The sequence below is a fragment of the Budorcas taxicolor genome, chromosome 1 (assembly GCF_023091745.1).
Source record: "Budorcas taxicolor isolate Tak-1 chromosome 1, Takin1.1, whole genome shotgun sequence".
In the NCBI taxonomy this organism is placed as follows: Eukaryota; Metazoa; Chordata; class Mammalia; order Artiodactyla; family Bovidae; genus Budorcas; species Budorcas taxicolor.
In genome coordinates, this window is record NC_068910.1 from 147,314,977 (window position 1) to 147,342,360 (window position 27,384).

General features: G+C 47.1%; 2 protein-coding genes across 2 annotated transcripts in view; both read right to left on the reverse strand.

Annotated features, from left to right (window-relative positions):
- Positions 1–5,977: 5,977 nt before the first annotated feature.
- PSMD2 (proteasome 26S subunit ubiquitin receptor, non-ATPase 2) lies at positions 5,978–14,735 on the reverse strand. The gene is made up of 21 exons (XM_052656815.1): positions 14,562–14,735; positions 14,040–14,096; positions 13,493–13,657; positions 12,600–12,721; positions 12,207–12,431; positions 11,516–11,674; positions 11,226–11,370; positions 10,987–11,047; positions 10,575–10,721; positions 10,308–10,414; positions 9,983–10,110; positions 9,683–9,770; positions 8,759–8,921; positions 8,538–8,639; positions 8,228–8,373; positions 7,907–7,990; positions 7,530–7,698; positions 7,347–7,441; positions 7,007–7,133; positions 6,462–6,580; positions 5,978–6,314 (listed from the first exon to the last, which is right to left on the reverse strand). The coding sequence occupies exons 1-21, from the start codon at positions 14,694–14,696 to the stop codon at positions 6,132–6,134; spliced, it is 2,727 nt and encodes a 908-aa protein (XP_052512775.1). The 5' UTR covers positions 14,697–14,735; the 3' UTR covers positions 5,978–6,131.
- A 7,116-nt stretch (positions 14,736–21,851) lies between these two features.
- Positions 21,852–27,384, reverse strand: part of ECE2 (endothelin converting enzyme 2) — a 30,426-nt gene continuing 24,893 nt past the window's right edge. The window contains exons 11-20 of the mRNA XM_052635941.1: positions 27,021–27,135; positions 25,608–25,718; positions 24,597–24,695; positions 24,419–24,496; positions 23,784–23,887; positions 23,494–23,604; positions 23,301–23,368; positions 22,903–23,093; positions 22,714–22,809; positions 21,852–22,028 (exon numbers count right to left, since the gene is read on the reverse strand). Coding sequence (XP_052491901.1) covers positions 21,852–22,028; positions 22,714–22,809; positions 22,903–23,093; positions 23,301–23,368; positions 23,494–23,604; positions 23,784–23,887; positions 24,419–24,496; positions 24,597–24,695; positions 25,608–25,718; positions 27,021–27,135 — 1,150 coding nt within the window. The remainder of the gene's footprint in view (positions 22,029–22,713; positions 22,810–22,902; positions 23,094–23,300; positions 23,369–23,493; positions 23,605–23,783; positions 23,888–24,418; positions 24,497–24,596; positions 24,696–25,607; positions 25,719–27,020; positions 27,136–27,384) is intronic.

Below are 27,384 nucleotides of genomic sequence, written 5' to 3' on the forward strand. Positions count from 1 at the left end.
GCGACTTCACTTTAACTTTTCACTTTCATGCACTGGAGAAGGAAATGGCAACCCACTTCAGTATACTTGCCTAGAGAATCCCAGGGATGGGGGGAGCCTGGTGGGCTGCCGTCTATGGGGTCGCACAGAGTCGGACACGACTGAAGCGACTTAGCAGCAGCAGCAGCAAGTAGGGAGTTAGATTTGTCTTTTATAAAGATCAGCCACTCCCAGGGAGGGACTAAAATCAGTCATGGAAAGTTCAAATAGTGATGGGATAAGTAAATCCAAGACCTCTCCCTGGCAGCCAAAAATTTTTGAACTGCCTGAAGGGACATACTAAAGACAAAACTGCTTAGAGTCAGCCTGGATTTTAATCCAACTTTCTCTACTTACTCTCCCAGCGATGTACCTACTACCTACCTACTTAATACTTGTTGTAAAATGGGAGTATTTGAAACTATGCAGTCTGGCTCAATTCTGAGCTTTTACCCACCCTGCTTTCCCGCTATTGGATTGTGAGGTTTAAAAAAGTTAGTTCTTGTGAAAGTACTTAAAACTGTGCCTAGGTACCTAGCAAAAGCTATTTTCTCTCTCTCCTTCCCACCCAACTCTTTGTATTCAAACACATATAATCTCAGAAAACATGTTGCACCAATGATGACCTTTGTGATTTCAGTTAATCTTCACAATAGCCTACAAAATGTATTGTATTACTATGCATTGTATTATTATCCCCATTGGAAAATAAATGCAAAAAAGCAAAGTGACTGTCTGAGGAGGCCTTACAAATAGCTGTGAAAAGAAGAGAAGTGAAAAGCAAAAGAGAAAAGAAAGGATATAAGCATCTGAATGCAGAGTTCCAAAGAATAGCAAGAAGAGATAAGAAAGCCTTCCTCAATGATCAATGCAAAGAAATTGCATTGAGGAAAACAATAGAATGGAAAAGACTAGAGATCTCTTCAAGAAAATTAGAGATACCAAGAGAACATTTCATGCAAAGATGGGCCCGATAAAGGACAGAAATGGTATGGACCTAACAGAAGCAGAAGATATTAAGAAGAGGTGGCAAGAATACACAGAAGAACTGTACAAAAAAAATTTTCACGACCCAGATGACAATGGTGTGATCACTCACCTAGAGCCAGACATCCTGGAATGTGAAGTCAAGTGGGCCTTAGAAAGCATCACTACAAACAAAGCTAGTGGAGGTGATGGAATTCCAGTTGAGCTATTTCAAATCCTGAATGATGCTGTGAAAGTGCTGCACTCAATATGCCAGCAAATTTGGAAAACTCAGCAATGGCCACAAGACTGGAAAAGGTCAGTTTTCATTCCAATCCCAAAGAAAGGCAATGCCAAAGAATGCTCAAACTACTGCACAATTGCACTCATCTCACACGCTAGTAAAGTAATGCTCAAAATTCTCCAAGCCAGGCTTCAGCAATACATGAACCATGAAATTCCAGATGTTCAAGCTGGTTTTAGAAAAGGCAGAGGAACCAGAGATCAAATTGCCAACATCTGCTGGATCATTGAGAAAGCAAGAGAATTCCAGAAAAATATCTATTTCTGCTTTATTGACTATGCCAAAGCCTTTGACTGTGTGGATCACAATAAACTGTGGAAAATTCTGAGAGAGATGGGAATACCAGACCATGTGACCTGCCTCTTGAGAAACCTGTATGCAGGTCAGGAAGCAACAGTTAGAACTGGACACAGAACAACAGACTGGTTCCAAATAGGAAAAGGAGTACGTCAAGGCTGTATATTGTCACCCTGCTTATTTAACTTCTATGCAGAGTACATCATGAGAAACGCTGGGCTGGAAGAAGCACAAGCTGGAATCAAGATTGCTGGGAGAAATATCAATCACCTCAGATATGCAGATGACACCAACCCTTATGGCAGAAAGTGAAGAGGAACTAAAAAGCCTCTTGATGAAAGTGAAAGAGGAGAGTGAAAAAGTTGGCTTAAAGCTCAACATTCAGAGAACAAAGATCATGGCATCTGGTCCCATCACTTCATGGGAAATAGATGGGGAAACAGTGGAAACAGTGGCAGACTTTATTTTGGGGGGCACCAAAATCACTGCAGATGGTGACTGCAGCCATGAAATTAAAAGACGCTTACTCCTTGGAAGAAAAGTTATGACCAACCTAGATAGCATATTCAAAAGCAGAGACATTACTTTGCCAACTAAGGTCTGTCTAGTCAAGGCTATGGTTTTTCCAGTGGTCATGTATGGATGTGAGAGTTGGACAGTGAAGAAAGCTGAGCACCAAAGAATTGATGCTTTTGAACTGTGGTGTTGAAGAAGACTCTTGAGACTCCCTTGGACTGCAAGGAGATCTAACCAGTCCATTCTGAAGGAGATCAGCCCTGGGATTTCTTTGGAAGGAATGATGCTAAAGCTGAAACTCCAGTACTTTGGCCACCTGATGCGAAGAGTTGACTCATTGGAAAAGACTCTGATGCTGGGAGGGATTGGGGGCAGGAGGAGAAGGGGATGACAGAGGATGAGATGGCTGGATGGCATCACCGACTTGATGGACGTGAGTCTGAGTGAACTCCGGGAGTTGGTGATGGACAGGGAGGCCTGGCGTGCTGCAGTTCATGCGGTCGCAAAGAGTCGGACACTACTGAGCAACTGAAGTGAACTGAACTGAACTCTATCAGAGTAACTTAAGCTCCAAAGAGAGAAGAGCAAAAATAGACACACAGGAAGAACCATAAGGAGAATGAAAATGTACATGTAGCTGTTCTCTGTTACATTCTTGGAGTTCTGTACATTATGGTATATGGCTGCCTCCCTTCTCTGTTCTCATTTCTCTTTCTACGAAAACTAATAAATAAAAATCAATTACTGCTTACATGACGATTCCTTCTTAGCTCAGAAATCACTCTGAAACTTCAGGCAGGGGACTTCCCTGGTGGTCCCGTGGTTAAGACTTCACCTTCCCGTGCAAGGGGTGTGGGTTCTTTCCTGGTTGGGGAGCTAAGATTCCCCCGTACCTCACAGCCAACAAAACGAAACATGATTTTTGGTAGAAATCAACACAATGCTGTAAAGCAATTATCCTTAAATTAAAAATAAATTTAATTTAAAGAGTATTTAAAAAGTCAACAATGATAGATCCCTTCTCAATATTCTTCATACAAACATCCAAAAACACAGTAAATATTTTTAAAAAAAGCCTAAACATAAAACAGAAGCAATATTTTAACAAGTTCAATACTTGTAAGATTTTTCTTTTAAATCTTAAACTCCCATCAGAATAAGGTACTACCTAAAACACTGCTGTGTGCTTAGTCAGTTGTGTCTGACTCTCTGAGACCCCCATGGACTGTAGCCTGCCTAATCACCCTAGGCATCTTAAATTATGCATGCCTAGATAGAAATGTGTCATTTCTCCCTACTTGAATAGTGTCCGCCTTTTGCCCCTAAATGTGTCTTGCTCATGTATTCTTTCTCAGTGATTAGTGCCCAGGCAGGAAATTTGGATTTCATCTTACATTCCATCCTGTCCATGTTACATCTCATCAGACATCAGGTGCTATTGGTGTTTGAATTAGGATCCAGTCCTGTTGATTTTGTATTTAAAAATTCTTCTGCCCTCCCCATTTCTACTGCCCTAATTCAGTTCATTTCACTTACTTGGTCTCCAGGCCTCCATCGTGAGCTTTCTCACCGAGATAGCTAGCTGAGAATGTCCCTTTCCTGTTCTTTCATTGGTGCCCATAGAGACACTGTCAATTTCTTAACAAAGCTCTTCTAAACCTGATCTAAGCCTGTGTCCCTAGCTCCTAGCACAGTTTTGCCTAACTCTATGTAACACTTAGCCAAATCAAACTATCCATGGTTTCTGAAAGCAAGTAGCTTGTCTGCCTTCTTGCTTTTGCTACTCCTTTGGCTGTATCCTGCCCTCTTTTCCTCTGGATAAACTTATCTTTCTTCAAGAATGTTTTCTCAAAAATCTCCCCTAGGGACTTCCCTGGCAGTCCAGTAGTTAAGGCTTTGCCTTCCATTGCAGGGTGCAGGGGGTTCAGTCCCTGGTCAGGGAACTAAGATCCCACATGCCTTGAGGCCAAAAAACCAAAACACAAAAACAGAAACAATATTGTAGCAAACTCAGTAAAGACTTAAAAGTACTCGCCTGGTGTCCCAGTGGTTAAGAATCTGCCTGCCCATGCAGGGTTCAATCCGTGGTCTGGGAAGATTCCACATGCCTTGGGGCAACTAAGCATGTGCACCACATTCACTGAGCCTGTGCTCTAAAGCCTGAGAGCCACAACTATGGAAGTCCAAACACTCCAGAGCCCCACTAAGCAACAAGAGAAGCCACGGCAGTGAGAAGTCCAAGCACCACAAGGAAGAGTAACCCCACTCTCTGCAATTAGAGAAAGCCCATACACAACAAAGCAGCCCCCTAGCAAAATAATGAAAAACTTAAAAAATGGTCCACATCAAAAAAAGAAAACTCTTCCCTCACCTATTCAGGCACTTAGGCCCTATTTCAGTGATCCCAGAGTATTTGCTCAGACTCCAGTATAGAGTTGATCACAACATAACACAATTCTTTTCTTCTTCTTGTAACCTTTGTGAGGATAGATTTGTTTTTCTCTATATATACTCACAAACTAGAAAGTCTAAAGCAGAATGTCTCCATTTATTTTTTGCTGAATGACATTAAATGTGAAAGCTTAAGAGCCATTATGAAAATTTCTTAATGCACAATCACTAACTTGGAAAGAGAATTACCTTTCATGTTTTCATTTTATAATCACTTTCTAATTTTTTTTCATGTTTGAAAACTTTAAGTATGTTACAAACTGCACATATTTAAAATATACAAGGAATTAATTCCCTGGTGGTATAGTGGTTAGGACTCTGCGCTGTCACTGCTGAGGGACTGGGTTCAATCCCTGGTCAGGGAACTAAGATCCAAGCTGGGTGGCCAAAAAAATAAATAAGTACAATTTGATTAATTTTGATAGATATATGATCACCACCACTACTACAACCAAGATACTGACCAATTCCATCCCTCTCAAAAGTTTTCTTCCTTCAGAATCATCTTTCTCTCCACTCCCATCTATAGATAACCATTGATCTGCTGTCACTAGAAATATAAAAAGTAGGTACTCTTTTTGTTGTTTTACTAGGCCATTTGTTGATGACCTATTAAGTGCCGATTACTATTCAGAGGGTAAAACCACAGTTCAAGTGTTGGATAAATGCTAGCAATTATCTGACAGGGCCATCTGTTCTCCTCCACTGCATCCATAGGGGTCCAGGCTCCTACCAGCATTGTAGCTATACTCATACCAGCCACACCAGGGAGGAGCACTACAGATCATGAGTGATTATATTCCAGGAAGGAGGCCATTTATTTCCCATTGCTCTACTAAAGAGGAAGGTCAGGGTCAAGCTTTCTTGCACCATTTTTGCAAGAACAGCCTAGAGGTAAATGTTAACATGATCAAATCCCTCAACTAGCAGCCTCCCCAAAACGACAAGAGGGTTATAGGAGGTAAAGATGTCCATTTCATTCAGCAGCACAGAAGTCAAGTAAGGAAGAGTGGAGCTAACTTCGGTGCCTCGTAAGAAGAGAGATCCTTAGTCCAAAGCCAGGGAATGATGGGCTTGAGGTGGGTGCGCATTGGCAGGTGGGAACAGGGGGGATGCTTGGGATCTACAAGCCCCTTGCAAAGTTATTTGTAAGAGTTTGCATAAAAATTTGTATACATCTCTCTCCTAAAAGGAGAATCATGATGTTTACAAGCTTTTCAAAGTTCATGCCCCTTAAAGATTAACCACTTTTTAAGATGATTAGGAAAGAGGGGAGAAGGGAAAGGGGCTTGGCTTTTTCCATTCACAGCAGTCTTCCTGCTAGCCCAGGCTCAGAGCTGCTACAAACAATACCCTCTCACATCCACTCTCCACCCCAGTGTGGCCTCCAGCCACAATATCCCAGAAAATAGACACAGAGGGACCTCGGGGATAAAGGTCTTTATTCAACAAACTTCTCTCACTCAGTAACAAAAGAAGGTCTGGATTCCCCTAAAGGTCTGGAGCAGTGTCCACCCCTGGCAGCAGGAAGCATGACCTGCTGACATATCAGCTGCAGCTCAGAGCCTCTGGTGGCCACTTAGAGGTCATAGTTGGGGTTCTTCCGAAGGATAACAAAACCTTCTAGAATAGGGGTGACGGGAAGAAACTCCTCAGTGGCCAATTCTGCCCGCTCCCCGTGAGCCAACAACACTGGGGTTGTGTGTGTCTGGAACCCTGTGATGGTCTTAGGCTTGCCGGCCTGGCCCACCACATCCACTGCCTGTAGGGTGAGAAAACTGAGATGAAGGACTCTTGATAGGAGTGCAACAGCAACCCAGTGCCCACCCCAGTTTCAGAGAAATGGCATATATGCATTCTACAAGTTCTAGAGTACAGCCTGGGCCCTCCCCTCTGCTCAGCCCCTCACCTGGCCCACACGGACGGACACCGGCAGTGGCCGCAGCTCCTCATCGAATGTGACCAGCATTCGGGGCTGCATGGCAGCCACCAGTCCATATAATACATAGTGTGACTTGCCTAGGATGACTGAGGGAAGCACACAGGACAAATACAGTTAAAGGCATCAGAGCAGGTCTGGCCTAAATCTTGGGACCCCACTCCAGCCCTGATTCTTTAACCCCTCAGCTGTACAGCTGAACTCACAGCCCTCCCCACAGACACCCTACTACAAACTGGAGATGCCACCACCTGACTCTGCCTAAAGCCCACAGACTCGATAATCACTTTTCCCCTCAGGGCAGAAAATGGGCTCGGTTCATCTTCAAAAGAAATCTCTTTGGTTAAGATAAAAAATGTGAGAAATGGCAGTCTCATGAGGCCCAAAGAACCTCAGAAACCCAGAGGAGTACACAGTTAACTCGGGTCTTGTTCCTAAATTACCAAGGAGGCCCTGGTTAGGGGTGGAAAGAGGGCACTCTGTGCCACCAGGTAAGATTCCCGACAGGAACTCACTGTTGCGGACATCCAGGAAAGAGACAAGCACAGTGAGCAGCCCAGCCACAGCCACTTGACTCATAAGCTGCCGGTCACTGTGGTAGGGGCAGAGGGTGAGTGTGCCTTTCCCTAAATGTGTCAGGCCCTGGGGGAAAAAATACACAGAGAGAAGTGGAGGTGGGGAAGTCACGTCTAAGGAGAAATCACCTAACTCAGCCACACAAATCTCACAACGCATTCACATCCTCCTTTCCAGGCCAAATTTAAGGTTCCCTTCACACAGCGTCATGTCTCCCTTCCATCACACAGACACTTCCCCTGGCACACTCACTCTAAGGAGAACAGTTCTACTCTTTACCTGCGCCAAGCGCACCATGAAGAGGTTGTTGGGGTCCTTGGCATGATACTGGGCTAACTGGCGAAGCATCGCAGCCAGACGGGCATTATTGGTACCTGGAAATATTAAGTGTTACAGAGCTTGAAAAAAGGGCTTCAACCCTTCCCCCAAGATGCCTAAGATTTCTTTCTGACCAATACTTACCACTGCCCACCATGCCCATGGCAAAGATGGAGTTATAGGACACTTCTGGGTCAGCATCATGAGAGAATTTGCTTAGGGTATCCAGGATGTTGAGTCGTGGATTTGAAACAGAGATTAAGGCCAGTGCTAAAGGCACAGCCCTTCGGAGTGTCGGCTCCCCATATCTCAGCTGGTGATAAAATAACAAGAGTGTCACAGAAAGCAGAAAGAACAAGCTCAGTTACAAGAACAGACAGATGGGTAGATGGGGCCTTAACTTTTGTAGCAAGGGTGCAGCAGAAAGACCATTTCCCAACTGAGAAAACCCTTCAGGGAAATCTCCTGGGGGAATTCTAGGCATCAAAACCAATACATTTCAATCTTCATGTGATACTCACCAGGTGGCCAAAGGTTCGTAGTGCCATCTCTGCACCAATCTCCTCCCCCATGGCAATAAGGGCGATCCCCAATACGGCCACTCCCTGCAAAAGAAGAGCCAGCAAAGCCCAGTAAGCTCATGGAACAGAAAACTCACCCCTGACTCAAGCCATCCAAGAAGAAAAAGCTGTCCTATGGGGCACACCCTGACCCCTCATGCAGGAACCCTGTCTCGTGCTATTTCAACACTCAGCAATGCCCAGAGAGGCTCTAAAACAAACCCAAATCCATATTATCTTTTCCCAGAGCCTCCCTGGAGTGTGCTCAGCTGCCCACAGAACCTGATGTGCTCCCATGTCAGCAGGGGCTTCCTTCTTGTCCTTGTCCTTCTTTTCCTTCTTGTCCTTGTCTTCCTCTTTTTCCTTGGAGTCAAAGTGCTCACTGCAAATGTGGAGTAGCTGCTGCACCTTCAGTACATTCCCAGAGCCTGGGGCAGGGTGGTCAGGCAAAGAAAGGGAAGAGATGAGAAGGCACCAAGGAAAAGCTTCCTCTAGGAACACAAGCCAAAGAATCTAAGGCGATTCAGGATGACTAAGAAAGGAGGCCCAAGAAAGAAGTGACACATCCCTGAGGAGGAACAAACACACAGACCTGCATAGGCACACACATCCACAAGTGTGTTGGCGAAACTGCGGAATGGCTCAGACACAACCTCCAGAGCGGCCAGGATGGCCTCGATGGCCTCTCCCTTCCCTAAAGGAGAGGTTCAAGGGGTCAGAGGACAGGTACTCTCTTCCAGCACAGCCTGACTCATAAACTCTCCCTATTGTATCCAGTTAATACCAGTCTTTTGCCCAGAGACATTCTCTCACCCAGATGGTTGAGGCCCAGTCCAAGAGGAAGCCAACGGGCATAAGTATCCTTGAGCTCAGTCTCTGACTTCTCCATGATGGTCTGAAGGATGGTGGAAGTGACATCGCCATTGCAGGAGCCCACTGCAATCATTCCACAGGCCAGAGCTGTCACACCTGCCACCTAGAAATGGGAAAATCAATACTTAGCATTACTAAATATCAAGTTATCAAACATTAAGTATTAAGTTATCAAATATTAAGTAAGTTGTTAAAATAGTTGTTCACCTATCTTGATTCAAGATAGCCAACTCTTAGAGTCCACTGAAACCACATTAGGTAACAACCCCCTTCTGATGACAGGCCAAAATGACAAGAGCATCAAGCAGCCACTACGCCAACTCCTTTGCATACTATTAACATTTAATCTTCACAAAACCCCCATGAAACAGGTTCTACTGTTATTCCTTATATTGACAAGAAAAAGGATGCCTAAGGAGATTGAGTCACAAGTCCAAGATCACACTACTTATAAGCCAAGATGGCAGGATTTGAACTGAGGTCTATCTGACTAAAACCTATGCTTTTAGTCACCACACTTTACTTATCCATCACTAAAATGATTCTACACAAGTAAGAAAATTTAAGGTTGGCTAATGACTAAAACAGCATACCCACCCCAAGCTGGGTAAAGTTCCTCCCCACTCTAGTCTGATACTTCCTCATGGATCCCAAGGGCTGGAACTCAATACTAAACCATTAACTCTTTAGCCTCAATGTCCCCTGAGGCTTAGAAACCCAATTCCAAGCAATTTCACTGAAATGATACAAATCCCTACTCTCCCCTCCCCCACAACACACATACTCTTTTCCCCACTATTTATGAGAGACCGGAAGGACTCAGAATACCTTATCTCCCCTAAATGATCAACCACCACTATTCACCTCCATACTGGACTTGGAATCTCCCATCACAGGTAGCAGCAGGGTGAGAACATCTTCACGATTGGAGCCAGCATAGGCCAAGCCAAGCCTGCAAAAGCCAAAGAGAGACAGTCCCCAACACACACCCGAGGATAAGACAAGGAAGAAACAAAAACAGGACTGGTCATTTCAACAAACAGTCACCAAGAGCCAAACAGGCACAGTGGTAGTCTTTGGCTATACAAAGGTGGAAGGGCCCAATTCTGTTTTCACAGAGCTCACAGGCTAAGTACTATCGAAAGGAGAAGCAAGAAGCCTTACCCAAAGATGGAACCAAGTCTCATGGTGTTGCTGTTGTGAAGGACATAGTCTGAGAGCAGTGCCAGGGCAGGGTCACACTCATTCCGGACACCGGAGTTCACAATGCCACAGGCCAGGAGGGCTCCTGACTACAAAACACAAACAGATTCTTCACCTGGGCTACTCTACCTTCCTCACCACAAAGGATGCCACATGGGCCTCATTATAGCATCTGCCTTAACTGGAGTCAAAAACCGGGCAGACCTACCAGTGAAAAGGAGGCCCCAAGAGGGCCCTAGCACATGGAAGGGGGATGTCTGCATTAGTGGGTTGTGCCTAGACCAACCTTGATATAGTCCTCAGAAGAGTACAGGTATTTGTCAATCTGGGTGAGGCCACCATCCACATCCCACAGCAGAATCATGCCAAGGGACGCAGCTGCACTCAGCATTCCTATACCAGGGAAAATCAGTCAGTCTTCCAGGCTCTACCCTTGAAAACTGTTATAAAGAACTCTCCAAAGAACTGCCTTGGGAATCCCTTATAACAACACATGCACCTACAAGGACAAAAAGACTGAACAAAATTACACAGAATAGGAACAGAATTATACCATGGTCCTTGTTCTTATAAAGCCATTTGTTGCCATCATCTGTCAGCAGCTTGTCTTGACCAAAGGCCGCATTCACAAAGCCGTTCACAAAAGAGGAGGCCAGATTCATACGGGCAGAGTCCACCTGAGAGCCACTGCCCCCAAACCCTGCAAAGGAGGGGAGAACAATGAAGGTTTAGAGTAGAACAAGAAAGGAACATAGCATGACAGGTGATCCTGAGCTGGCCCCTTAGAATCCTCCATCTGTGGCCCCCAGCAGTGACGTAGGGAGAACCATGTGGGAATTCTGAGCTATATAGGACAAGCATATTGGGCCAAGCCAACACTCAATACAAGAAACACAGTTTAAAAAAAAAAAAGAAACACAGTTAACAATCCTCCGATCCCCACACACATGGAGATGTCCACTCACTGTTGTTCTCTAGGTGGGTTTTATAGATGTCATCAGGCACCTTGGGCTCCATGATGTCCAGCTGAAGAGAAGTCAGAGGGTCACAACTGCTCCCCTAGTCCTCCCTTAGCCATCCCTTCTGTTATCCCACTGAATGGCAATTCTAACCAAGGAGAGTCTAGTCAGAAGCATCAGGGAGGTAAAATGCCAGGTGGAATCAAAACCAAAAAACCTTGATGGGTAAGGACAAAGAATCTCACCTCTCGAGCTAAAGCCAAGAAGTTGCTGTTGAGCTGCACATTGGACATGATCTCTGTCAGGTCTTCATACTCCTCCACATCTTCGCTCAGCTCCAAAAACACCCCATGCCGGCCCAGCATGAATGCCATTTGTTTCTGTACAACCCTGTGGGAGACAGCCACCACATCTGCTCAGCCCCCATCCACTAGAATAACCTTTCAAGCCCTAACCAGAAACTACATGTCCCAGCACCTCATGCAAATGTCCCATCCATCAGCTTATCACTTCACCCACTTTTTCCTTTACATACACGTCTTTGCAGGAGGTGAAAATATCTTCTACCAGCTCCATGTCATTGAGCATCAGTGCCAATCTCAGAGCTTCAGGGAAGCGACTGAACTTCCGGAACAAACCCAGGGCACAACGCAGTAGGGCAGAGTTTTCAGGTTCAGGCACGTAATTCACACAACTACCAAAGTAAAAATAATAAAGGAATCAGATATTCATTTACCTTGTTTAATTCACTTACCTGATACTGGATGCCTACTATCAGTTCAGTTCAGTCACTCAGCCGTGTCTGACTCTTTGAGACTCTATGGACTGCAGCAAGCCAAGCCTCCCTGTCCATCACCAACTCCCAGAGTTTACTCAAACTTGTGTCCACTGAGTGGTGATACCAGCCAACCATCTCATCCTCGGTTGTCCCCTTCTCCTCCCACCTTCAATCTTTCCCAGCATCAGGGTCTTTTCAAATGAGTCAGCTCTTCACATCAGGTGGCCAAAGTACTGGATGCCTACTATACACCAAATATTACATTAGTTATTGGGACTACTAAGGAGACATGATGTCTCTGTCTTCAAGAAGTTCACAGATGTTAACAAATTAACTACAGCTTGATGTACCTTTGAAGCAGACACTCTTGGAAAATAAAGGAGTCACAACTGACAAAGAAGTACTGGAGAGGGTAGGCCTGCCACCCTTCCCTACCTTGCTCACTTACCTGGTGAGATAGAGGCAGACCTTTGCATAGGCATTCTCATCAATGTCTTTCTCCAGCATATCCACCTGTTCAATTTCCATGAGCAAGTCGCAGGCCTCATGCTCTGCATTGTGGGCCATGTTGTAGGGGACAATCTCCTTTACCAGGGTCAGCAGTGGCTCCCGCTGTGTCTTCTCTGCATCATCCAGCTCCTGCCACTCCTTAGCCACTTCTCCTGCGAGATGCCTATGGACAGGCCCAGACCATTAGAGTAACAGACCTTCACGGGAAGCACTTCCCTGTGGGTCATCAGAGAATTCACTATCTGGAAAACTCGATACACCGGTACTCTAAGACAGAACTCAGGACTATAACTCAGAACCTCTTCAGCTTCCCAAGAAGAAAAGGTCTTACCTGACGTATTCATGACCCCATGATGCCAATTCCTCCTGGGAGCCCACAAGACGATATTTGAGGCACTCACGCTCCCCGCTCATGGTCATGGCCAAAACAGAGATGATGTCAGCAGCAAAACGCTACAAAGAAATCAGTCCTTTGAAGTCAAATTCAGGGTAAGCGGAACGTTACATTATGGAATCAAGATCACTGTCACTATTCCCCAAAGTAAATGTTAATTATATCACCAATCTCATGTTAAAAACTTAAAAACATTTTATATTACCTAGGCCTGCTGCAATCTCCCTTTTGAACCAACATGATTGGAGGGTGCTAGCCAGGGGAGAGTAGAGAAAGATGGAGACTAAATTTTATTCCAACTGCAATAGTAAACTATTTATAAGTTTTAAGCAGAAAAGATTCACACTCTAAAGATCACTATAGCTGCTCTATGAAAGACAAACTGTAGGAGGTCATAGACAAAAGGAAGAGAGTCAGTCAGTTAGGAGGCTGCTGCAGTAGTTCAGGTGAAAACTGAACATTTCTTGGATTAGGGTTGTACCAACAGGCAGAGAAGTTACTGAGTTGGGATAATATTCTAGAGATAAAACACATGGAATAGGTGCATGGGATGTAAAGAATAGAAAAAAATTAAGGTTAAAGGTATATTGATAAAAATCATGATAATAAAATCCCAAGGTCCAACATAAATGACAAAAACATTATCCCTTCTGAAAACAATCTTCCTATCAACTCACTCTTACATTGAGTGTTTTGATTATGATGAGTTCTGTTGAACTTGCTCAGGATCTCAGGTCTACTAGGCTTCCTGAGATTCATGATAAGCCCCATGGTCTAGATGAAGAGGAATTCCCAAACTAGGCCTCCACCAGCTTCTGGAACAGTTTTACCTTATTCTCCCCAGGGGCCATGTTCTCATAGATCTCCTTCAGTTTGCCATAGTGCGGACGCAGAAATTTGAGAGGTTTGGGTACTGAAGTCATGGAAGTTGTAGAAGAACGAATCTGCCTCCGCAGTTCCTCCAGGGCTGGTCGGTACAGGGAAGTGTCCTTCTCCTGACCAGGGGATATCAAGGCTCAGATAAAAGATATCTCATCCCTTAAGTCATAATACAGAGGTGTTTAACAATTCCCCTAGGAAAGTAACTGTGTCTCATCCATCTGGATTGTCCAGCTCCCTGCACACACACACACACACTGCCTGGCACAAAAACAAATGTCCCCAGTTGAGAGTTCAAGAACTGTTTCTCCCACTAAACGAAGCCACAAAAATGTTTCATCTCTTTTTACTCCCCTCCCTCACAACATGATGGCAACATGACTCTAAAATACACTCCATCCTTCCCTATACCTCATATAAGAGCTGCTGCCCAAAGTGGAATAAAGCAAGCGAGAAAGATTCCTATATGCACCGGCTCTTGTTAACACTGTGACTCACCCCCAATCGTTCCACGAGCATCTCCAGTTCATCCTGAAGCTGTTTGTCCTCCTCAGACTGGAGAGTTGGAGGAAGAAGCCCATCAAGAGAAGCAATCTCAAACACATCCTCCTCCCAATCACCCTGGGGCAGGTGGAGAGTGAGCCTGCCTCCTTAGGGGGGACCAGGTGGACAAGGAGAGTGGGAGAGAGAAGATCTGGTGGGAAGGCAGCCTGGCTTCTGGGCCAAGCTCTGCTTGAAAGCCGTTCTGAAAAAAGGGGGTGACAATTACCAGCCCGAGCCCACCTCACGAGAAGGCGGTGAGGAAGGTGGTGAGGACTGGCAGGGGCGGCGGAGGTGATAGCGCAGAACGGAGGGTGGGAGAGGGGGCAGAGAGGCGGGGTGCCGGGAGCCCCGAGGGTCGCCCTATCTGCCCTCTCCCGGGGTCGGCGGGGCCGCTGGGAGTCTAGTCCGAGGCCTGCGGGGCCGCCGTGACTCAGCCCACGGCCGCCTCCTCCGCCAGCTCCCGGGGCCGCGCCTCACCAGCTCCTGCTCTTTGTCCTTGTCCCCGGCATCCCGCCGCTCCTTGCCGCTAGGCTTCTCGTCCCCGCCGCCGGGAGACGTCGCTGGGGGTTGCTGGGGCTGCAGTGGTGCCTTGTCTCTGCCACCCTCCTCCATCTCCACCGCCAATGCGGTCCCGCTGCGCGCGCACCCCCCCGTTTCCCAGGTGTCCTTGCGTGCGTCGTCCACGGCACCTCCTCCCACAAAGCCCGCCTGCGACCGGAAACTCCGCGGCGACCCACCCACCCCCGCAGCCTGGGAGTCTCCGTCCGCGGACCTCGCTCTCCAGAGCCACGAGAAAACTACAATTCCCAGCTTCCCACGCGCCATAGGCGCCCCAGTGGCTCGGACCTGGAGTTTCCCGAACGCTGTTTGGGATTCGGGGGCGCTCGGTGCAGTAGGAGTTGAACTGGCTGTGAGCCGAGGCTGTAGTGTGAGTAGTACCCAGTGACACCCCAGTTAGCTGCGTGGTGGGACAAATGGACGACATTCTTGAAGTACTGGACTGTTGATTGCAGTCTTTGTGAAGTTTGTATAATGTATCTAGCCCCGTGGCATATTCACCTACTAACATTCCTCTCCCGTTGAAGAAGGAAATGGCAACTCACTCCAGTATTACTGTCTGGAAAATCCCATGGACAGAGGAGGCTGGCGGGCTACCCATGGGGTCGCAAGAGTCGGACACGACTTAGCGACTCAATCATCACCACCATCACCACCCGTTGAAGAAGAGTGCTGTGATATTACTGTGAGGATGTGGATACCATCTTAAATCCACCTGCGGAGCCAGATGGAGTAGAAAAAAATACATCCAGTCCTACGCCCTAAGGCGAAGTTCTGGAGCTAAAAAACGGAAGAAGATAAGGTCTTTGTCCTCCATGTGTCTTTTGGTCTTCCTCTCCCTGTTATGACTTAGGAGGGATGTGACCAACGCAGTTTATGTCAGGTCTTATTTTAAATGATCTATATTGTTATCACAACTTTTTGAGTTTGGTAGGATTGTGCCCATTTTACAGAGAAAAATCATAGTAAGTAATAGAATCAGGAATGAAACTCGCTCTTTCAGTCTCCCAAATTCTTGAGTGTTTCAGGCAAATCTCAAAAGTTCTTCTCTCAGGCCTCCGTGTATGTATCTGGAAGGTGAGAAAAGAAGTAATTCTGCTCCCCTTCATCTTGTGGGAACACTCACCATTTGGCCTGGAGTCTTATTTTATGGATTCTGAGTCATTAAAAAAAATGCAGAAAGTGTTTGTTTAAAAAAAAAAAAAGCACAGTTAGCATTGAATGAATGCTGGCTAAATATTTGTATAGATGTTGACGTAAAGGTCTGATGCCCACTTTAAAAGCTGTTGTTCTTTTCCACTCAGTGTTTGAATTCTGGGGATGACCTTCCACTTCCATCACCAGTGACTGCCCCAGCCCTAGTGTGCTGACAGAAATTGGGTGGTGCATAGTGGTAAAGAATCTGACTCCCAGTACAGGATATGCAAGAGACATGGGTTTCACCCCTGGGTTTGGGAAAATCTCCTGGAATAGGAAATGTCAACCTACTCCAGTATTCTTGCCTGGAAAATCCCATGGGCAGAGAAGTTGACAGGCTACAATCTATGGGGCCCGCAAAAAGTCAGACATGACTGAGCGACTGAGACATGTGGACACACACACACACACAGCTATTCTATTTTGTGGCTTCGAGATGTCCGTGTTTTGTCATGCTTTCTTCAGTCACTATAGAGATATTTCTCCTAAATCTTTCCTATTTCCATGACTTCTTCTGTCAGATCTCAAATTTTGTCTTTTATACCAATCATATCCCCACCATTACTTTAGAGGAGATGGGGTGATGTTGTGGCATAAAGCACCGGCTGTTAACAGCTGGTGACTCCAGATGAAGAGTATAGGAATGTTTGTTGTACTTTATTTCAACTGTTTTTTCTGTTTAAAATGTTTCAAAATTTAAAATTTGAGGATGAGTAAGAGAACATAAGCTTTAGAGAGGATAGACATGGTATTTAAAACCAAATTCTGGACTTCTTTGGTGGTTCAGTGGTTAAGACTCCATGCTTCAAATGCAGGGGGTGTGGGTTTGATCCCTGGATGGGAAAGTAGACTCCGACATGCCATGTGGCATGGCCTAAAAAATAAGTAAATATTTTTTAAAAAATAATAAAACCATATATGACTGAGTCCCTTTGCTATCCACCTGAAACTATCTCAACATTGTTGATTGGCTATATTCCAATATAAAACAAAAAATTAAAAAAAAAAGACCCAGTCAGAAGCAAAAAATGGAAAACAATAGGGAACTAGTGCATTAATTATGGTGCATCTATATAATGGAACAGCATACAGCCTTTCACAAAAACATGTACTAACATGGAAATAAGCTGATGACTTAGGTCACTGAATAAAGTATATTGTGAGTTTAAAAAAAAAGAACACATACCAAATTCTGCCCTTCACCAGCTGTGATATTTGGGCAAGCTTCCTAATCTGTTTGGCTTCTTCTATGAAATTTGAGTAATTAAGTATCTCCCTCATAAGTTTTAATGAGAATAAAATAAGAGTATATAAAGTGTCTGGCTAGTTGCCGGGCAACTGGAGAAAAAGCAGTTATTATTTTCCAGCTTCCTTGGATTTGCAGGGCTGCCCCTTGCTCCCTACCTCCAAGCACTCAAGCCCCAAACCTCTCTGGCCAAATGCAAATATCCCACTATTATTCTCAAGGCTTGATGATACATTGATGACCTGCCTCAAGCTTCATCTCAGTCAAATTGCTCTCTCAGAAGCACTCCTTCCTACCATTTGGCCGGACTCCCAGCGTTGTGACCAAATTGCTCTCCAGTCAAGGCCCATCACCTTTCCCTTCGCACCACCTTCCTTCAAATTGCACCCACTGACCAGCCATACTTCCCCCAAACTTATGGCCTGAGCTGTAGAACTCCACCTCTTCTGGAGGCTCTGAAAATCATTCAACCCAAAGCATCATTTCTGTAACACTAGAAATGCTCCAGACAGGACAAACCATTGCCCTATTTCCACTGGGCTGCTACTTTCTTTGCCTGATTTTTTTCGAAGTCAGATTGCATTGTGGCCCTTCCTACCATTAATTCCCAGGACTGACAGGAGTTGTTACAATCCCCTCTTTTTCATAATGACTGTTACAACTTCCCTTCTTCTGTTACAACCTCTTCATTATGCCCCTTTCCCCTACCTCCTTCTGATCAGCCTAAACATTTTACTATTTCTGAACATGCTCTGCCCCTTTGAGCTGGATCAGCCTTTTCACTTTGCTGTTCCTTCTGTATGGAATACCCTTCACCATTTTTTATTTTAAAAATTTATTCAGTTATTTACTTTCAACTGCACTGGGTCTTCGTTGTGGCACGCAAGCTTAGTTGCCGTGCGGCGTGTGGGATCTTAATTCCCTGACCAGAGGTTGAACCCGTGTCCCCTGCATTGGAATGAAGATTCTTAGCCACTGGTCCACCAGTGAAGTCCCCTGCTCATTACTGTTTTTAGCTGGCAAGTTTTCCCATCCTCTGTACTCCAGCTCAGTATCACCTGTGTAGGAAGCCTTTCCTGTTCTTTCAGGTTATCAATTTCTTCCCTGTGTTCCTATGTTGCTTGGTACCTACCTCTCCCTCACTCCACTCTGAGCTCTTAGAACAGGAACTGTGTCTTATTCATCTTTGTACCCCTGGCACCCAGTCTAATACCTGGCTTGTGGTAGGCCTTGACAAGTATTTGTTAGAGAAGTGAATGACTGAATGGCTTTGCATTCATCTTCAGGTCATCCTTGTATATGATAACGGCCCACTAGGAGTCTCTTTGGAGCCCAGAGCTCAGCACTGGGAAACTCAGGAGTCTCCACTGGTGAGTCAGGATAGGTCTACTGACACTGTGCTTATTTAATGGGTGACTCTCTTCCAATGTGACATTTCCAGAGTACCTCCAGGTATGAAATTATGTTGTTTGGCATGTCTGTACTGTGCATTGGAATTAGTCCAACTTTCATGGGACAGTGTAAGGTATGATGGCCCAGCACCTTAACTAATAACTGCTGTCATGTACCCACTGAGGAGCAGCATCCTTTATTCCTCCTGCTTTAACACACAAGAGCATATGACAGATGGGCATTTGTCAGCTTGGCAGGCTAAGGGTGAAGGTTACATCTGTCACTTGATGTTCACCTTGCCTTGCCTCTGGAACCAAGCACCTGCAGAGTGCTCAACAAACAGTGTTGCCTCACTTATTTTCAACACGTGCTTAGGTTTCCTGTAGCTACCTGGTCGTCATATGTACCTGGCCTGAGTGAGCTGGGTGCCATGGAAATGTACCTGCTGCTAACAGCCTCACTTGGAAGCACGATGAAATTGCCCAGAAGAGATATATATGCTCGAGTCTCAACTCTGTCATGACTTAAGAGGACTAAATGGTGGTGATTAAGAGCATCTGAATTCTAAATTTGACTTTAATGCAGTGTGTCTTAGCTGACATTGGAAGTTATATAATTTTTTTCTTTAGTTTCTCTACTTGTAAGATAGAGACAATGATAGAACCTCCTTGTAAGCTGTGGGAATTTAATGAGGTGATATTTTTAAAGTGTTTAGTACAGACTTAAGCAAAAAAGAGACTTGGTAAATCAGGGCTTCTGCTTATTATCATTATTTGACATGTTGACCTTTTGCAAATATGGAGTTTTAATGCCACAGTGGCCAGCTGGTCAGTATTCCAAGCTGGTTTTCGAAATCAAGTGTCAAGGGAAGGGCAAGGCTTTATGATACCAAGCCTCTCTCCTCCATCATAAATCCCATTCTCTGTGCAATATCCAAACTTCATAAGCCAGTTCTTAATATTTCTTTGGGTTCTAGAACTTGCTAAGCCCATGAAGCCACTTATTGAAACATTAAAGCTGATCTAGGCCTCTGAGATCATCTCATCCAACCCACTTATTTTACAGACTGCCAAGGTTACTGAGATCTGAAGAGGGGATAAATCGTGCCCGGCGTCACAGTTGCAGGTGGCAGAGCTGGAACCAGAACCAGGCTTCCAGATGTGACAGCTCTCCTCTTTCCAGTACACTCTGCCGCCCCTCCTAGAGTTGTGTTCTCAGAGCAGAGACTCAAGCCATGCTTTCCCTTGATATTAAGAGTTCTCAAGCCCACTTTCCCCAAGGAGCCACCAATTTCCTTCCCTTGGCGGGCAGCCACATATCCAAATCACTTGATAGAGACAGCTCTTTATGGGGACAGTCTGATGTTGGGACAGGATACAGCATGCAGGACACGTGACCAGGAACCCATCAATCATTAACAAAGCTTCACTCTTACCCTTCCTAATTTAATAAACCCACCTATACTTAAACCTTAGGGGACACTACATTATAAAGAGAATTGAGATTGGACCCTTTCCACTGTTTTACTCTGGTTCTCGTTTTACAGATAAAGAAACAGGCTCTTAGAGGTTAGGGGACAGGCTGAAGCTCATATAGCAGTCAGAATTTCAATGTCAATCCAGGTCTCTGCAGTGAAGTGATTATGGCTAGATCTGTAAAATGGAAACTGGAGCACGTATAGCATACGTTGCTGTGAGGATCAGATGAGTTCATGAAGGTAAAAGTGCCAACAGAAGAGTCACCTGAGGGAAGGAATCATCTTCGTCTTGGCATCATCAGCGCCTGGCACATTATTGGTAATCAATATATTGGGCTGACCAAAAAGTTCATTTGGGTTTTTCTGTAAGATGTCACAAAAAATCCAAACAAACTTTTTGGCCAACCCAATACTTATAAATCTATAAATTTATAAATGAATGAATGAAGAAAGTAATGAGTCTCCTAGCAGAAGTGCCTGGAATACAGAGGTATTCCATGCACGCTCCATTTCCCTCACTTGTTCTGGAGGGTGGCAGGCTCTGTGGCCACCAAACCTGTGGGCCCTGTGCCTGGCACCTGGTAGGGCTTGATGAGTATGTGTAGGTGGGATGAGTGACTCTCAGGAACGCTAAGCCTTTGAGGACATGGAGAAATGCATGTCTTCTCATCACAAGCAGAGGCTAGTGCTCCAAGCTGAAGGGAGTGAAGTGCTACCTTGGCTAGGGCTGCCTTCCAGGGCAGGGTAAGGGCCACCCATCTTCCAAGCCGACCCTGGCCAAGTTGTTACCCAGACTCAGTGTCAGGCCCAGCTACATGCGTCCATGGCGGCCACAGCAGACCCTTCCAGCTACAGACCAGCCAGGGGTGGGACATGCCCACCAGTGAGCAGAGAACATGCTCCACTTGCCAGGCTCAACTTTGTGCCATTCCTCATCCTACCTTTTTGTCTTTTGGGGGTTTCAATTTTCAGTCCCCTGTGTCTGGTGAGTGAATAAATGAGTGCCTAAAGAGTACCTGGCATACAGCAGGTAGTCAATAAATACTGGTGGAATGAGTAAATGAAAACAGGACTGAAGGAAGAGACAGAATGACTGATGCGTGTCTATTTATTGGCACAGGGTCCTCCAGGGCCAAGACCACTCCCTCCCCACCCCCTTTCCTGTAAAAATAGACTCTATCCTTCACTCTTCCTACTCTATCTGCTTTCCTGCTTGGTCCGGGGAGAATCAGTCACCCCCTAAGACTTGTAACCCCAAGATGCAGGGCCTAGCATCCCTGACATGTACACGCATCCCCGCTGAGCCCAGGGACCCTGGGAGGCAACAGGAAGGTTTGTGAAGGCTGTTGGACTTCCACTAAGAGCTGAGCACAGGGGGTCCGTCAGAGAGGGCTGGCAGCAGTATTAGGAGCAGTAGCACGAGGAACATGGAATAAGGGTCGCCCCTGGGGGCGGGGCTGAAAGGAGTTCCGTCTGTGCCCGAGGGAGCGGTGAGTGAGCCTTGGGGAGATGTGTGGGAGGCACATCTGCTGACCCCTGCGTGGCCAGCAGGCACAACAGGCTCTGTGGCCACCAAACCCACTGAGCTGGGGGCCTAAAGAGATGGACCCCTTCTTGTGGGAGCTGGTGGCCCCTGCCCAGGCCTCCTCCAGGCAGGGTGACACAGAACATCACAGTGAATGGTAGGGACTCTGCTGGAGGCAGGGGCACCTCCAAAGCAGAGGCACGATGTGGTGGCTGAGGAGGGACTAGGACTCATGTCACACCTATGGTGTGGAGGGACAAGACACAGCCCAGCTGGCATGTGCCTTCCCTCAACCCGAGAGCAGACAGCCTGGCTGGGCAAGCTACCCCAGGCTCCGGCACACGAGCTGGCCATTTCTCCCCCGACCCAGGTCTACCACACCTCACAAAGCTGCCCTGAGTTCATGGGGGAGCCGACAGGGCAGCCGAAGTGCCGCAGGAAGTCGCGGGAGTTGGAGAGAGTGCCCAGCACGCGGAAGCGGGCAGGGCTGTGGGGGTCGGTCACCAGCCCCTCGTGAGAGCTCTCGGGTGTGCGGACCGAGCACCACACCTGCAGGCCAGGACAGACACGAGGACACAGAGTGTCTAGTGTGGGTGAGGCCCCTGCCCCAGCTGCCGCAGAGCCATCCCAGGGACACAGGGCACCACCACCCCAGCCCCTTAGCTCAGGAGGCCTCAGGACGCAGAAGAGGGCTTAGCCAGCATCGTAGCCCCAAGGCCTTGCTATCAGCACCAAGGGAGAAGAAGGCGCCTGCCCTCTGAAATTCCTCGAAGGCCTTTCAAAGCTGCCTGGACACAGGGCTGCCCAGGATGGACGTGTCTGAGGGGAAGAAGTCCAGCCCCGGAGACTGCCTGCCGTAGTGCAAAGTACCTGGAGACCTTGCTGAGTCTGCCACTTACTGTCTTCCTGGGTACCCCTGGACGAGCCAGTCTGTCCCCGAGCTGCCTCCTCCACAGCCACCTCACAGAGGCATCATGAAGATCAATCGGGCTCCCTACCCCCTGCCCTTTGAGATCTGCAAAAGCCTCCTGAAACCTTCTCCCTCCTACAGCCTCCTCATGTGCTTTTGTGGGCCCCACAGGAGGCTGACCGTGAGGCCCTCCCAGACCACTTTCCACACTCCCACTTCAGCCCCATTTCACAGTCCCTTTTCCTGCATGCCCCAGACTTCTAATGACATGCCTGGGAGGTAGCGGGAGAAGGGCAGACCCCTGGCCTCCCAGAAGGACAGTACCTGGGCAAATCCCACAAAGAAGAGCTGGTGGTTGGTGAGTCCCACAGCTGGCAGCTGCTGCTCCTCCCCGTGCTTTCTTAGCCATGCTTTGTAAGCCTGGGGTTGGGAACACAGGTGGCAAGCGTGCTGGGGCCTGCCCTGCCCCCGCCCCCAGAACAGGTGAGCCTTAGCCCTCAGAGGGCCACTCACGTTGTAGGCAGCCTTAAGCCCCCCATTGTCAGCAATGTTCTCCCCCAGCGTCTGGCGCCCGTTGAGCTTCTCCCCGTTGACCTTGTACTGGCTGTACTGCTCCTCTATGCAGGCCGTGTGGTTCCGGAAGGCTGCCAACGACTCATTCTGCCACCATGGCCGAAGGTTCCCTTCCTTGTCATACTCCCGCCCTGAGGAAAACGAACCTTTACATCCTACTGAGACCAGAACTCAATCCTTGGGGGCACCAGCGCCCCCATCGCCTCTCATCCACAGACCCCTCCCTCTGCGCACCCGCCTCCCGTCTAGGGTCCATGGGGTCTGCTCCCAACATCCCAAGGTTTTACAGGAGCCATGAGCAATTCTAGGCTGAAGGACACAACTGCGTGGACCTCTACCTTGGTCATCAAAGGCATGTGTCAACTCGTGGCCCATCACCACGCCGATGCCACCAAAGTTCAGGGCCCTGGGAGGTGAGGAATGTTGAGTGAGGGCGTGGTGGACGGACACCTCGATCTCACCTCCAGCCCTGCTCCCAGCTCACCCGCAGGCCCAGGCCCCAGCACCCAGTCCCTCCTGCCTCAGACATACTTGGGGTGGTTGCAAGCGTAGAAGGGGGCCTGCAGGATGCCAGCAGGGAAGACGATTTCATTCTTGGTTGGAAGGTAGTAGGCGTTCACTGTCTGCGGGGTCATGCTCCACCTGGGGGAGGGAGAAGCTGAGACGGAGCCTGACTCTCCTGATGTCCAGCAGCCTGACCTACATCCTGAGGCAGAACCTGGTGCCTCATTTGGGATCCATCTTGCTATCCCCTTCTGTCTGCTCTGAAAACTTCCCCCACCTCTCCTGCTGTCCCAAGTGTCGGCAGCCCCCATTCTTACTGGTCTCGGCCAGGAGGCTTGCGGAGCTGGTCAGCCATCACCTTAGCAGAGAAGTTGTATAAATTCAACATGTTCTGGAAGAAGGAATCTTCAGACACTTCATACTATGGGAATGGTAAGTAGAAAACAAGCAAGAGAACACATCAGAGAAGGTAATAGTCCCAGTTTGGCTACTAGTTAGCACCTTTCCGAGCCTCAGAACCTTGGACAAGTTATATAACCTCTCTGGGCCTCAGTTTCTTCAGCTGTAAAATGGGTATAAAATAGCTAACAAATAATAACTTGTCAATATTATTTTGCAGGTACTTTACTTTTTTATATACTGTCTCCTTTGATTATCACAACAATCTTATCAGGTAGGTGCTAACAGGACCCCCTTTTACAGATGAAGAAACTGAGGCCCAGAGAGGTTATATAACTTGTCCAAGGTTACAGTTGGGTAGAAACAGGTTTGACTGCAAAACTCTATTTGTAAACACTGCATTCTGCTGCTGTCCAGCCTGCAGCCTGGCATAGAGCCAGCATTTGCCTCTGAAAGTAACCAACAAGCACCTCTTGCCCTCGCAGTGCTTGAGCCCTATGCCCCACCCCACCTCCACAGAGCTAAGGTTCAGTACTCATAGGCAGGTACTCACCCCATCATAAACATCATCCAGCTCTTTGGGCTCCAGGATGAAGTCCGGGAAACCAATCATATCATAGATGGCATCTGCCTGAAGAGACCAGGTTAAGGATTTCCCTCCCCAGGCCCCCCCCAAACTGTATTCTCCATCCTCACCTCAAGATGGCGCCCCAACCCTGGCCACTGCTCACTTTCTCCTTGGCCGCCTGGCGGGTCTTCTCATCCATCCAAACCAACTGTCCCAGAGCCTCCTCAAAGGCGGTCCGGATCTCGCTGATCATCCCCTCTGCCTGGGAGGGAGGGTGCACAAGTCGGCCTCCCACACACATTAATGCATCCTTTGTCCCTGTCCACCATGGTGCCCCATCCCTGTCCTTCCAAACTCTTGAAATAAGGCTGAGCCTCCGGAGAGAATGAGAAAGAAACATGATTTGTGAAAGCACTGGGACTGTCATGGTTTTTTTCCTAATGAATCAAAAACACTGATAAGTTAACTGACTTAACATTATAATTTAATATAGTGCTTTGATTTTTATCTGATTATGAAAGGCAGGCATTAATAGCAGAAAACTGGAAAACTGAGAGGAGTCGAAGAAAATAGATCATTTAAAAACCCTATCCCTCAGGGACTTCCCTGGCAGCCTAAGTGGTTAAGACTCTGCACTCTCAATGCAGAGGGCATGGTTTTGATCCCTGTCTTCCTGTGTGACACAGCATGGCCAAAAAAAAAAAAAAAATCCTATCGCTCAGAGATAACTCTTTCTAACATTTTAATTACCTATTTCTAGTGTCTTTCCCTGATGGGATATTCATATATAATACAGAATTACGTTGTGCAATATATATATATATATAACCTTTTTTTTCACTTAACAATCATCAGTTTAATGCTGCCGTATAATCCATCCTAGTCACAATTTGTTTTTCCTTTGTGATCTCATGGACACCCGCCAGACTCCTCTGTCCGTGGGATTTCTCAGGCAAGAATAATGGGAGTGGATTGCTACTTCCTTCTCCAGGGGATTTTTCTGACCCAGGGATCAAACCTGCATCTCCTGTATTGGCAGGTAGATTCTTTTTTTTTTAGATTCTTTATCACTGAGCCACCTGGGAAGCCTTTTTTCTCTTTATGTACATACAGATAGAGGCAGTGAATTTTAACTAAAATGAAGCGTAGTGTTGGAAGGACCTTGAAGACTCACAATTTCCTTGCTCTGCCGGTCAAATGTGGCCTTCACAAAGAGGGAGCCCAGAGCAAAGCCAAGAGCGTCATCGGTGTTGGAGATGCAGGTCTGCCACCTTGGTGTGCAGGACTGGAAGGGGAAAAAGCAGGTCCCTAGAGATGGCTCTGCCCTCCAGTCTGAGGGTCTTTCTCTGTCTCTAGGGCCAGCCCCTCTCAGCTCCGCACATCAGAGCCCTGGGCTTGGGGTGCCATCTCTCCCTCAGACTCCAGGGAAAATGAAGAGCAATACTGCAAAGCATGCCAACCCCAGCAGTGAAACCTCAGGAGGCACATGTACGCTGCCCACTCTATTCTCAGCACTCTCCTCCTTGTAGTTTCTCAGAGGCCCACTGGGGCCCAGACGTTTCTTACTCAGCTGTACATCTCAGTCTTACATCCAGTCAGTCCCACATGCCAGAAACCTGGGAGTCACCAGCTTCCTCCATCTCCCTATCTCCACATTCAGCCTATCACCAGATTCTAACTCTGCTCCTTAATCATCTCCTCCATCCACCCTTTGCCACTCCCCTGCCCTATAACACTATCATCTCTTATCTGAAGATTTCAGTGGCCTCCTAACTAGACAGTCCAACTCCATTCTCATCCCTCTCCCCTGTCACTCCCCACCAGCTGTCTTCCATTTAGCTGCAGAAAGATGACCTAATATATAAATCCAACCAGTTACACCCCTGCTTAAAACTGTCCCAGGTTCTCCATCCCTGAAAGAAGCTAGGCACAGCATTCAGGTCCCTCTATGGATCACTCCTGACCAGCCTCACCACCCTCAGCCTCTCGGGTGCCCACTCCTCAAAGTCATGCCAGAACACAGGCAACGCCACGACACTCCTCCTGGCCTCTGGGATCTGCACATCCTACTCCTTCAGCCTGGAATGCCCTTCACCCTTCCATTACTCCACCCTCCAGGTAAAACGTGCTACCCCACCTCTGTCCTACATCACAAAGAAGGTCTTTCATTCAGCGTGAGCACCCCAGAATATAATGTCTGTTTACATATCTCCTTCCCCCACTTAACAGGGCTTCTTGAAACTGAGAACGGCACTTATTCATTTTCTTCTTCACTCTCGTTATCAAAGTTGAGTGTACCGGTACACACCATGTACTGGTAAGTACTTCACTTACGTGAATTCAGTCCTCATAACAACCCCACAAGAAATTTCTGTTTCTCCAACCCAGAAATGAAGAGACAAAATGGTGGTGGAGATATGCTCAAGGTCCCATAGGCCAAAAAATGGAGGAGTTTGGACTGGAACCTAAGTTAGCTTGATTCTCAGCCATGTGCTCCATGTGTAAATTAAATGGTGTCTGACACACAGGGGGTGTGAAGCATCAGCCTGACTGGATTTGAAGGTGGGAGCAGAGTTAGAAAACCCACCTTCTTGGTGCCATAGAGGGTCTCCAGCAGCTTCTCTTGTGCAGACTCAAAGCGGTGGTCCAGGCTTGAAGTTGTCTTCTGTACCAGGTTCCAGATCAGATAATTGTTCAGGACACTGGTATGCAAGTGACCAGAACATAAGATAAAGGCAGGAACCATTTCCGGCCCCCCAAACCAGCTCTACCAACATGCAGATAACAGGAATCCCTTAGAGTCATTCATGGGCATTCTCCCAGAATCCCTCTCTCTGATCCTGGGACCACACACCTGCCTGTAAAAGTCGGGGTGGAGCAAGGTATGGGAACAGAGACCACAGTGGGCCCCCTGAAGCCCCAGCCTAGGAGAATAGCCTGCACAGAGCCCT